This window comes from Triturus cristatus, chromosome 8 (assembly GCF_964204655.1).
Source record: "Triturus cristatus chromosome 8, aTriCri1.1, whole genome shotgun sequence".
Taxonomy (NCBI): Eukaryota; Metazoa; Chordata; class Amphibia; order Caudata; family Salamandridae; genus Triturus; species Triturus cristatus.
The window spans coordinates 341,736,318-341,749,726 of record NC_140591.1 but is presented as its reverse complement, the minus strand read 5'-3'; the positions used below and the strand labels follow the sequence as shown (position 1 = coordinate 341,749,726).

General features: G+C 44.6%; 1 protein-coding gene across 1 annotated transcript in view; it reads left to right on the top strand.

Annotated features, from left to right (window-relative positions):
- KATNAL1 (katanin catalytic subunit A1 like 1) overlaps positions 1-13,409 on the top strand; it is a 386,354-nt gene that overhangs the window by 191,047 nt on the left and 181,898 nt on the right. The window contains exons 8-9 of the mRNA XM_085621654.1: positions 3,277-3,403; positions 9,044-9,178. Of these exons, the coding sequence (XP_085477780.1) occupies positions 3,277-3,403; positions 9,044-9,178 (262 nt within the window). The remainder of the gene's footprint in view (positions 1-3,276; positions 3,404-9,043; positions 9,179-13,409) is intronic.

The window sequence follows — 13,409 nt, the reverse complement described above, 5'->3', positions numbered from 1 at the left end:
GCTTGTCCCTCCCAACTGGTGTTGGAAGTAGGTATTGTGTTACTTGCAGAGTTTGGTTGCAACAGGCTCTTGCATTGGTTGACCTAGGAAAGGAAAATAAACATAACAAGCCAAAGGTATCAGACCAACGGGGCCCACATCCTGCGTAGACCGGCACCTACATACACAGATCCCGCTTGAGGAGTCACCCTCCTGGGGTGCGAATCATGGGGAGCTGACCATCAGATAAAGTCAACGTTCAGGCGCGGGAGGATATTGCGGGTTCCAGTGACCCAGCACATCCTTAGTCTTAAGAGTGAAGAAGTCGCAGTGGCTCCAGCATTGGGAGATGTCTGCACGTTGGTGTGATGCCATTGCATTTACAGGTCGCCAGAGGTGGAGGGAGCCGGAGAGGGCTCCTTCTCCATGTTTCCAAAGGTGCTGTTCGATGTCGCGCTTGGTCTCTTGTGATGATGCCACTGTTTGACGTTTGTCTGGATGACAGAATTTAACCATAGCTCATCCCTAGTGGGCATGCCAGTTGGGGAAGCGTCCTTATCCTGGGGGACATTAGAGAGCCCTATCACATGTTTGGCCTTTGCCAAGGAGCGTAAGAATTGTCTTTTTACTTTCCAGGTGAACAGTAGGACAAACGGGAATTGATAGCCAATGTCCATCTCCCTGAGCTTGTCGGTGACTGGCTTGAAGTCTCAACGTCTGAGCAAGGTAACAGGGGAAAGATCCTGAAGATGTTGGATGGTGTGTCCCCAAAACACCAGATCTGCCTTGCTTCTAGAGGCCCATATGATAGCTTCTTTCTCCCTAAAGACGTGCACTTGAGTCAGATTTCTGGGACCGAGCCAGGTCACTCTGCCGCAGACGCTACTCAATGTGCTCTATCCAGGGTGCAGAGGAGGGTTTCCTTATCTTCCCGAATCGTCTGCAGGAGCTTGGTGGTGAATGTCTTGATGTCACTTCTTCTGCTCCCCTGGGCACCCCCCGATGCTTATGTTGTGTCGGTGGCTCCTATTTTCTAGATCCTCCTGCTTAGTTTGCAATTCAATCTGTTTCTCTTCAAGTGCCACTATGCGTCGCCGCAGCGTCTCCTGATCCTCGGATGGGGCATCAACAGTTTGCTTCAAATTATCCACATGCCTCCCTATCTCAGAGACATCCTTCCAAATGTCTCGAAGCAAGTTTTGAAGTCCACCTTGAGCGAGCCCATTTCTGAGCGGATCTCCTGTCAAAAGTGGTCTATGTTGTCTTGTGAGATAGGCACCGTAGTCACGCTCCCTCGCATGGTAGTGGGAGGAGGGTCTGTCATCTCGGAGTCAGATGGGGGGAGTTTGTTCCACTAAGAGGTCACCGGATTATCCTTAGGGGATTTAGAGCACGGCATGGTGGCCGAGCCCACAGGAGCAAGTGCGGGAAGTACAGAGCTGCTATGTTATACACCCCCATCTCGTTGCAGGGTAGATGTCACGTGGCTAGCTTAGCTAAGTACCAAATACTTCCGTGGGCCCAGTATGATCAACAAGCAGCGAGCATGTGTGTCATGAGTACTTCACAGACAGTGCGGAGACTCTGCAAGGGTCCAGGCAAACCGGGGAGGGCAGGCTGGGGTGCTGGCATCACGCCCCCGTGCAGGCAAGTTCATAAGCCTTTAGGTGCATGATCTCTGGAGTATACCCCCCCCCCCCCCTCTGAGTGCTAAGTAAAAAAGTGTCATCCATGCATCACAGCTCCAACCCCCCCCCCCCCCCCCCCAAACCAGGCTGCAGCACCTCGCAGTAAGTGATGGTCGTGGAGTGGAGAGCCCCTGCAAGTACCAGGCAGTTTATTGATCCAACGTCGAGGTCAAGGCGAGCAGGATATGAGGGGGAAACCCCAGTGCCATATTCAGCAAGTGTTGGAGAGGCTGCTACGTGTCACAGCCTCAGGGACTGTAGATAGCATTAGCTGGCAAAAGAGGAAGTAAGGCTCGCCACCGTTCCCCATTATACTTCAGGCTCCGAGCTGTGCAGTCCATGCTGCTGCTCGTGGATAAACAGCTCTCAGGGGCCCGGGGCCTAAACACTCAAGTTCCCCCAGTCAGCCCAATCATGTCCCCGGTCCAAAATTCCTTCAATAGAGAGACTGCTGTTCAGGCTCTGCAACAGTGGATACCCACTGAATCTCAATTCCAGAAGGCAAGCGGAAGGAGGAGGCAGAGCATAGAGTCTCTAGACCCCTTCCAGACACTCCGAAGTTGGTGAGGATGAATACTAAGGACTATGGATACCAGGTCACGCAGGCATTCCCTCACCAGGGAGCGTCCCCGCCGCACTCACACTGCACAGGTATCACAGCAAGGCAGCCGCTGGTCCCCACCATTATCGCTGTAGTGCACGGCCCAAATCTCCAAAGATGGCAGAGCAAAAGAAACTAGGCCACGGCAGGAGCTCGCAATTCTGTCATCTGGGCCACAGTGGCAGAGTGAAATAGTCCCCCGGCTCCGGTTTGCAGATGAGGCGGACAGGTGCCCCTCTGCTGTAAGCAATGTTCGAATATAGCCCCGATGCTGTGGATTAAACCAAGTCGCTCACAAGGGGCCGGAGAGCCAGCAAGGCAGGTCCTACTCCATTTTCAGCTAGGCCACACTTTAGGAACCCACTTTTGGCACACTAGTCCCTCCTTTTCAGCTTGGCTCTGTGCTTCTGATGAGGATAAACAGTCAAGAACTGAGGTCAGCTCGCTGTGGTGGTGCCTATATAGCACTGCTCACGATGCCAACAATGTCACTCACAGCTGAATAATGCCACCTATCGACGAGCAAGGGGATTGCTTGAAAATGTCTGGATCCAGTCTGAAACTTGCCGAATATTCTAAGATAAGGAATGTGTAACTCGATACAGTCTCTACCAGATAAGGCGTTACCAAAGATAAGTAACTTTTTATATCTCACAACTTTTATTTCGAATCCCTGTGCAAACTTTAGTTTCTTTTTATTTTCTTAAAAACATTTGTGATTACATTTATTAAGACAGAAATATGATTTCACAACCGAGTGTGTCTGGTAAGGTCCCAAGAATAGGAGGTAAAGGTAAAAGAAACAGTGATATTAACAGCCTGTCATGTTAAGTAATCATCATAGATTATAGCAAATTAGTGAATGTGTCAGCGAAAGCTGAACACAATTAAAATGTTTTAACGAGGCTGATATTTGAGAATTTATATAATGGCAAATTTGTGGTACATTGTTTTTTCATTCTTTTCTTTTCTCTGTTTAATTTGTATCTTTCTTTTACATTCTTCAAGGCTAGATTTTATGCACCAACAACTATCTTTATTGATGAAATTGATTCTATCTGCAGTCGTAGAGGCACTTCAGATGAACATGAGGCAAGTCGGAGAGTCAAGTCGGAGCTGCTGGTCCAGATGGATGGTAAGCTGTATTTCAGCCGTTGTTCTTTTGCTCTTCGATACTTTTTGCTTGCTTATCTGCTTTAAATTATTGGTGTTACTAAAACAATTTCAACTTCACATGGTTGCAATATGTCTACATTCAAATCCACTTTCTGTTTATATTTAATTAATCATTTTTAAAGGCCATGAAGCATACAGTCTAATGTGATAGCAGAAACATTGATATGCTTATGGCATTGGAGCAATTTTTACACCTATGAAAATTTATTATGCATGTTTGCCTACAGCAGTGAAATCAAGTATCCATCTAGAATCATATGAAACCCATTTTCCCAAACCCCCACAGGCTCCACTCATAACCTTGGTTGCTAAAGATACCTTAAAGCACTGTCCTGAAAGGAAGCATCTATCCAACAGACTGTCCAGGTTATGAAGATTTGCAGAGGGTGTTTAAAGGTTTAGATTAGACCATATGAATGCTTCAGTTATAATAAAGTCCTTTAGCTATAAAGAACTCTTTGCACGGGTGTTAACACCTTCATCTTTAATTATCAATGGAATTTCAAGATATAATGGCATTATTTGCATAGATTATTGCATTCATATTCTGGATGTGAAGCACCCTTTTCTGTGAATGGAACCATTGAGCCAAATCTACTAGCAGGCTAGTAAGCATGCACCTTTCTCCCATGTACTATGTTCTCTCTGTTCTCTGAACCACTTCATAAGTAGATCTCTGTAAAGTTTTGAATGTGCCACAGAGTTGCATTTTTAGGTATTCAATCAATCAAGAAGATTTATATAGTGCGGCTAATCACCCGAGAGGGCATCCAAGGGTTTGAGGGGCATGATGGTTCAGGTGACTCAGTCGAACAGCCATGTAAAGTGTTCTCTGGAATTCCAGTTTAGAGGTGGAGATCGGTAGCTGCAGAGGTCGGCCGTTCCAGGTTCAGCTGCGAGGTAGGAGAAGGAGCTTCCTCCGCTGGTGCTTTAGTGGATGCAGGGAGTGTGGGCGAGTGAGAGGGAGGCAGAGCGTAGTTATCTGGTAGGGTGGTGGAATTTCAGGCGATGGTTGATATAGGCTGGTCCATAGTTGTGCAGGGCTTTGTAGGCGTGAATCATGAGCTTGAATTGGCCAGTGGAGAGTTCTGAGATTGGGGTGATATGGGTCCATCGGTACTGGTCGAGAATGAGTCTGGCAGCGGAGTTCTGTATGGTGTGGAGTCTCTGCAGAAGGTGTGTGGTGATCCCAGGGTAGAGTGTGTTGCTGTAGTATAATGGGCTGGTGATCAGGGTCTGAGTGACGGTACGCCGGCCGCTCATATAAGCCTTTTGAAGACCTTTTGTAACATGCGAAGTGTGCGAAAGCAGGCAGAGGTGACTGCGTTGATCTGAGACTGCATGGCCAGTTTGCTGTCCATGATTATCCTAAGGTTTCTGGCGTCGTCAGTCGGTTTGACTGATGGCCCTAGTTCCAAGGACCACTAGGAGTCGTTCTAAGGGGTGGTGTGTTGCCAACGATCAGTAATTCCGTTGTGTCCGTGTTGAGCGTCAGGCAGTTCCCCTTCAACCAGTTGGCGATGCTCGTCATGCACCTGTTACCACAGGTAACATGTCAGTTCTATTGTCGGAAGGATCTTCTGAAAGTGCAAATATGATCTGGACGTCGTCAGCATAGGATATAATGTTTAGTCTGTAGTATTCCTTAGTTAAGTGTTTGATTTTTCCACACTCTGCTCTGAATCTGTGTATTATAGCTGTGTTTCCTGATCACACCTGGAAGACCTGACTTAAAATTGTTCTGGTTCATTAGAGGTTCCATCTTAGAATCTGACCTTCTGGAGCCATACATTGTAGGATAAGACATTATCTCCTGTTATCCAGTTTCTGAAATATGAGCATTTCATGCAGCTTGATCCTTAGAGAATTCTACCGCCTTCTGCCACATCAAAGATAAATGGGGTTGATGCAATGTTTGACAACAAAGTTGACACCAGATCCTGAAATTGATAATCTGTTCTTTCCCCTGCCATTTCCAGTGGTATGTTCTTGTGCAAAAACCTGACAAGGCACAGAGAAAAAATGACTTTTGAATACGTACGTCAGACATCCAGTGGTTGGGCACCAAGTGGAGGTTTGTTGATGGGGAGAGGTGAAGGGAAAGAGAAATGTAGTTGGCAACATTCAGATGAAGAGGCATAGATAACAGACCTATCTTCATACTTTAGCTTTCAGTGCATTCAAATGTTGCTGTTTCTTTAGGTTCAGTGGTATAGGTGACCCAGGTGTGGGATTGTTTTTGCACTTTGCAGCCTGGTTTGTAGGTGCAGTTAGTTTTTAATTTGATGCTGAGTAATTTGAACTTTATGCATCCTGGAAGGGCACCGTATGTTGATAGTCATAAGGTGATCTAGTTGTACTAATGTTATCTCTTTAGATGGTAAAGATGACTCAGAGGTAATCTCAAGTAATTTACTGGAATGTATTGGGAGTGCGCTTCATGTCTGGCAGCTGCTGAGAAGCGAGTGCTTGCAAGGCTGCCAGCAGTTCCTTCCCTGGCGTAGATTGCAATTCTTACCTTAATGATCAAACTGGGGGAATTTGTGGTCTCTTTGGCAACAATATTGTCTGCTTCACAGAAAGGGTCAAGGTTGTTGGAGAGCAGGGAGATTTCCTTTGCTCAGGCCGAAAGCGGGAGCGGAGTCTTATTTCTGTCAAGAGAATGGAAGATGGGTATTCCTATTCTGGGAACTACTATGATATTGATGACTGAAAGGGTTTACTTTGTTGAGTTTCTCTCCTCTATCTAAACTGATCAAAGTGATAGCATTGTTTATAATATGCATAAACTGTTAGATGCAAGTAGTGTGAACTCTATATCAGACAGTGTGATGAATGTATTGTACCTACTACACTCCGATTATTCCAGTTTGGATACTGCACTTTTGTATACACATCCTCTAATTAGGGGTAGAAGCCAGCATATATGCCCTACCCAGAAAGTTGGTGTTCATTATATGGAGCTTTGGAATGTAATGACGTGCTGACATTCTTATTTTTGACAGATGAATTTAAGAATGCCATTTCTTACCGTCAGGCTAGTTCAAGGGGGTATTTGGAACTTGGGGTCAACTAAGCAATCCTTTTTTCAAGTATTTTACATTTTCCCTACATCACTGGAACCCTACAGAATTTGAATTTCAGTTGGTAGTGTGGTCAAACAGTCAACGCATACTCTTGAAGATTGGCATGGGGAAAATATTAAATACCGTTAGCAACTGGACAAGACACAATAAATTTATTGTCCAGCCAATGTTCTATCTCTTTATGAAAAATAAGACTTAGCAAAAATTGTTTCATTAGCACAGTCTAAAGTTTCAGCTTAATCTCAACATGTTCAGATACCAAGGCAACCTTTCTGTGGCAGGGTTGTTTATATGGTTTAGATGTATAATGGGCAGTGATGGCTGGTGAAACAGGTGGGCCATGTGTGGCTCCTTATGTCAAAAAATTACTTCTGCTATACCAGTGGCAGCATTTTGTTATAGGTGCCACACTTCTGCCATGAGTGATAATTAGATTCACAAAGAAAGTTTTGTGACTGTATGTTGCACTGATGAAGAAATCAATTTACAGAGCATGCGTTGATCTGATGTTAAAATAAACACTTTTGAATTGAACTTTGGATACTGTGCCCTCAAATTATTATTTGGAAGACTATTGTGACATACACAGGTGAGCATGCTGGTATTAACTGTGGGCAGTAAACGCCTATCTAATAAGGTGACTGCCCAACAGCAGAATAAACCGCAATCAGCCATGTAAGCCAGGAAGGTAAATTATAGAACTTCCAAGTCAAAAGGAAGAATTCCCAGCTCCCGAGATCAAATGCTTTTTCTGCTATGAGTTAGATCACTGTGGAAGGAACCTTCTTTGTGTAAAAATAATCAGATTATTATGCCAATAAGCATTTATTGGTTGCTAAAAATCTTTTCTGATGAGTTATGTCATTGATGAAAGGTTTATAGAATTCAGAGTCAAAAATATCTTCCCCAAATGATTTGGTACTTAGCAGTGGGTGTCTTGCCTCTCGTACTTAATTTTTCCAGAAATGAATTAAGCTGCTGGCAAAGAGAGGGTAATAATACATTAGCTAAAAATGCTGAATAATAATGTATTATTTGTATTACACTTATAGTGAATAATACAAATGATTATGTATTAGTCACTATATGTGTAATAAAAACAGGAAGGAAACAAGGAGAACTGAGTCCCGACGCTCATAAATGCTAGCTGCTCCTGGTAATGGGACATGCTCAAGAAAAGCTTAGGTAATGTGTCTGGTTGGTGCTGTAAGTTCAGATCAGGTTAGTAGTCTTACACATTCAGAATGTGCACAAAGATGTATTCAGGATGGGGATGATGACTACCTTGCTACAGAACTCACAGTTCTCATGTGGAGGTGGTGCGTTGCATTGGGGGGCCAAAGCTGCAGCCTTGATAGATAGTTCAGGGAGAACATAACCTTTGTGGTCTAGTGGCACGGTTGAGCAGAGACCATAACCATGACTACCTGAAAATCCATGTCTTCAGGTTTATATAGAATTCCAGAAATGAGTAAGAGGTGTTATGTGTAGCGGCAGGTCATTCCACACTTAAGGAGCTATGTAGGAAAAGGCTTGACCACCGGATCTGGTTTTCCTTATGTGTCGGATTTATGCAAGTAGGAGCCCAGTCGAGTGTCGGTGTCTGGAATGTTTGTGAAAGCAGATGCGATTGTTGAGATATGTTGGACCAGTGTTATGTAGTGCCTTGAAAGTGTGGGTGAGGATTTTGAATTGTGCTAGTTTACGAATGGTGAGCCGCTGTACAGATAACTGCTTGACAAAGCTATCTGAAGGTGACATTAAATTTGAGAGGATTCTGTGATTCCTCCTAACTTTAACTGATTTAAGACAGACACATATTTGTGAATATTGTAAAGCTTTTTCTAACTTCCATGCTGGCAGGAACATGCAACATATGTGAATATATCACTGATAACTAGACACAAAACCAGTGTTGCGGGTAAATACTTTATGCACTTTCTTCTTCTTTTCAGGGGCCAAGTGTTATATCTTTCTATGGCAAGGCTCTTGTAATGCAGTCTTCTGGTGCTTATGAGTTAGGACCTCCTTTGCAAAGCAGATCTTGCCACTATGATGGGTATCACCCATCCTTCAATCCAAACTCAGACACTATACCGGTAGAAGGAAGTATGTACATTGTATATTCTTTCCCTCTTGAACACAAAAATAACGGTATAGGATGTAATTCATCCCCTAACGTGATCCAGTTTTACACAGGGTGACTCTGTGTTCTCTTCTCTCTACTGATCTCTTCCTGGCAGGTTTCTGAAGGAATATGTCATAATAATTAGGTTGTAGCTCTCTCCTTATCTCTTCCTGGCAGGTTTCCAAAGGAATGTCATAATAATTAGGTTGTAGCCTATCTCTTTCTGCTCTGTGCCATCCCATGCCCCACCCCCCGCCTCCCACTTAGTACATCTGAGTGCAAGATCGAATTTGTGATCAGGCCCCAGTCTTGGTAGAGGACACATAATTAACTTGTTTTGAAAACATTTGTAGTGTCACTTATCTGTATGTCCTTTAACACCCAGGTGTTGGCGGTGCTCTAGAGAATGACGACCCCTCAAAGATGGTGATGGTGTTGGCTGCCACAAACTTTCCATGGGACATCGATGAGGCATTACGAAGAAGATTAGAAAAAAGGATTTACATACCTCTGCCAACAGGTAAAGTTTTATGCATCTCTTATTTGCGTTTTAGGGGCAGCAGTAAGTGCCATTCTAGTGTACCTAAACCCTTGTAATGAGCCAGCGGGAATGGAAAATAAAGAAGAAAATAAGTATTTAGACAATTGGTTTGGGAATGTTGGCTAGCTTATTGCGTAATTTATAGAGCTATATAGGATATATCCAGAGTCATATCTAGTAGACAATGGCCACTCCACTGTTCTCCTATGTTGCCTCACATAGACCTGCATTCAGAAAGATCATAAAAGGTAGAGGAGGGCAAAACAAAAACTAACCTCTTGTTTATTAGAAATGTATGCTCATAGCATATGTGGCTGTAGATACACATGCTTAGCATATTCCTTCCATCCTGTGTTGGGCTCAGATGATTGCAAGTTATTTTTGTATGAAACTTCTCAAGTCATGAGATGTGGTATGACTCCTCGATTCGATGTACATTGTGCATGAGCACCGACACCACGTTAGATTGTTTTTCCCCTCATTGGGTTCGGACTTGCGCAGAGTGGGCTCTGAGATCATGTTTTTTGTCAGCCCCGTTTGGCTACCTTCCAATCCCATTTTGTCGGATTTGACCATGTTCCAGTACCTTCATCCCTCCAATGTGTAAATACCTTTGGCAGCCCCAAAGACCTTCTTTGATGCCCGGGGCGTTGAGCACCTCACACCCTTTGGGGACAAGAATGCCTCCAATTCTTCTCAAGAGAATGCTGTACGGATGATGGAACGAATGGACACCCTCTCAGAACCACCCTCACTGCCACTCGAAATAACCTTGGACAGACTATCATGAGGTGTGCCATCTGTGCCTGTCCTCTGACCAAAACGACTCCTCCTGTCTGTCGTACCCCACCTACCAATCCAGGAAGACCCCTGGATACATAAGGGAACAACGCTGGATGCACCGGAGCATACATCAGCAGCAACAGAGTCCCCGGACATCTTTGGTGAAGAAGATCTCCTATGCGCCAATTAAGAGGAAGAGGCAAGTCCATCTGGCCTCCCTGCTACGCAACTGGTACCCAGTCTGGACATGTCGTCGAGTGAGTCACCTGACCATGAGATGGATGATGTCGAACCAGCACTTAAGACTAGACTAGTCCTCGCACGAAGCTCACATCCCGGCTTGTGAGTGTACCTTAGTACCCCGAGGTTCACTAGTAATTTATAACTATCCAGCTCACACTGTGATCCAAAATTCTACTAATACTAGCAGGCTGGATGATTTGATGAATTCAGGTAAAATGCTTGCTACCTTTCTAGATGTGCTTAGATTGGCAAAAGACTAATGGTGCAATGGGTAAAGGGTCTTGAGATGCTATTGTAGGACAGTTTTCAGTACAGCAGGGCAGGGAAGCAGGCCGTACTCTGCAATTTGAAAGAAGGCTTTTTGACAGTACTTCATAATTTCACCACTCCAAAAAAGAGAAGGAGGATGCTTTGTCTGAGCCAAAAAAGCTGTGGCTCCCTCATTTTCTGAGATGGGATTTGCCCTCCAAAACTCTGGGCCCACTGGGGGTTGTGGTACTGCCGAGAACTGGCCCATGGCCCTCTGAAGCTGAGAACAGTTTACTACTCTGTTGCTAAAATGAGTTAGAGAAGGAGTCGGTTACATGTTAAAAGGGGCTCCATTCTTTAGCCGTAGATCCCTAAATCTTTGTTGGAACATTAGTATTTGCCTTGGCAGTTAACATGGGAATCTCCAAGGCTTAAGTGATCTTGGCATTTAGATCGGCATAAGAAGAATATTCTTCCAAAGGCGCTGCACATGGCAACAGTAAATGTTTCTTCAGAGAGCTGTCTAGTTGTTGACAGGGCCAAACTAGGTCTGCAGGCAGGGCCAAACTATAGTCCAAAGAATGGAGGTGATCACACTCTTAATCTGTGTCTTTATTCGTGGGGTGAAGCTATAGCTTTTCATTCTCTACTTACATGTTTTCTGAATTTGTAGCTTCCTTAGGGGGCGAATTTGTTGACAAACAGAGACTACTTAGTCCCTTAGATTCCTTACCTTTTTTGATTTAATGTAAGGGATTGTCTAAATCAGCTCCCACCATTGCCTGGTCCAAACCCGCTGGGAGGTACCATCATCATGCCTGCATGGGTGCTTTAGTTGAAACAGCACCCTAGCATAGGTACCCAAATCTAAAATCGTAGTCACTGCTGTTAAGGTTGCAATATTCCTTCTTCTCTTCAGAGTTATGTCACATACCTCAAGAAGTCTTAGATCTTCCTGAGAATGTGACGAAGGAGAAGGTAGGGCCAGTGAGGGTTCTTGGTGGCACCACTGCGACTCCAGATCTCTCAATGTTTTTAAGCCAAGGACAGTATGGACGATTATTGGTTGTTTTTAGTTTCAGAATAACGGGGATGGTGGGAAAGTTGAAATGAACTGTGAACTGTGTTCCTTGAGTTTGGTCTCATTTTCTTTTAAAGCATTTGGGTGCTTTTGACCACATAAAAACTCACCTCTGACTCAGGCTTACTCCAAGCACCACAGGCATTTTGCGTAGGAATCCGCCATCAATGTTCAATTCCTCCATTTCACATAGGATTTGAAGCATTACGTCTGTAGTAGCATGGCTCTGCAAAAGGTTTAAGAAAATAATAAGGCAAAATACATCAAGCAAAAGTCCAGAAAACATAGGGAGATCAAGAGCCTGGAATCTCTGCTGTGCAAGATAAAAAGGGAATGACAACGTTGAGGATGCATCAAATTCTGTGAAACCAAGGCGGCTCTGTAACGTGTGCCATGTTGGCGCCACTTAGCACCGATTGCTGTTATTAAAGGTGTTGAGTTTAGAATTTTTTAAATAAATGCTTTTGCTAAACATTCACAGCAGAAGGCAAGTAAGTGAGATTACAGATGAACAACATAAGAGAAAATGGAGAAGGGGTGGATCTTAGACTCTTTTAAAATAAAAGGATTTCTCCTTAAATCTGCAAACCATGCAATCAATGTATTATTTTTGTTTCTTTTGGATACTGCTACATTTGTCCGGAATCTGCTTTTGGTGTACAGCACATTTTATAACATAGATAGCTGAGTATATATGCAGTGACAACAAATATACAAATTAAACCTTTGTTAACTGCTCAGTTAATGGGTAAGTAAGAAGATTGTTAAAGGCCTCTGAAAAAGAGTGTATTTCAGTTTATTTTTTAACTTCATATGACTTTCATCAAGACTTAGGTCAAGACTGGAGGCAAGATAGCGGCCGTCATGACGGCTGAGTGAGCTGAATTCCCACTCTCCGCTGCTGATTTGCCTCTGCAATGAAGAACCCTGCTGTTTGAACTCCTGTATGAAATTGCTGAATGAACTCTTTGAATTGCTGCCAGAACTGCCCGTGCTGAAAGAAACCGGGTACACATGCTTTTGCTCACCTGGAGGATCTGAATGATCTGGCGCTTCCAGTCTTGGGTGTGGAGCATCCCGCACCCCTGTTACCTCGTATCTCTGGCATCCTCAGGCCGTGTCAGCGCGGTATCTACTGGGTCTACCGTGTCATCGGTGCGGACCGGGTTACGGACGCTGTTACCCGCTACTATGCCGCCAAAAGGATCCAGTAAAAGCACCAGGGGCAGGGGTCCATCGTTCGCTCCTAGTGCCCTTCCAAAGACTCCTGCTCCTGCCGCTGACGTCCGTACTGATGGCCGGGAGGTCTATAATCCTCAAGCAACTCCATCCTCTGTGTCCGCGTCTGAGACGCTGAAGAGTAATACTGCCGGTCGGGGGAGACAGACGGTTCCAGCATTGTTTAAAGTGCAGGTACAGAAAGCCAAGCCGCCGAGCAGTGTGCCCGGGGGCAGAGGATCTGGGTCATCTGAATCGCCTATTTTCACTTTGGATGCGGGCGCAGGGCCTCAAGACAGCAGGGAGCCCCCCACTGTATCGATGCTCCCGTCCGTGAATGAACCAACACTTCAGGACACAGATTCTGCCTGTGTGAGTTCAGATAGATCAGAAGCTGTGTCGAGCTCCATCCAGCAACCAAGGTGCATCCTGGTTAGTGAAGTCCCTTTAGTTGATACACTAGTGGCAGAATGCTCGGTCACAGTACAAAAAGGGGTCTTGAATATTCAAAAGGAAGATTTTGATTCTAACAGGGAAGATGACCCTGTGGACAAATTTTTCTCTCTGTCTGACGTATCTAATTCATCAGAGGATGAAAATCAGGATAAAGACTGGGTTGGAGATGGCAGTGACACT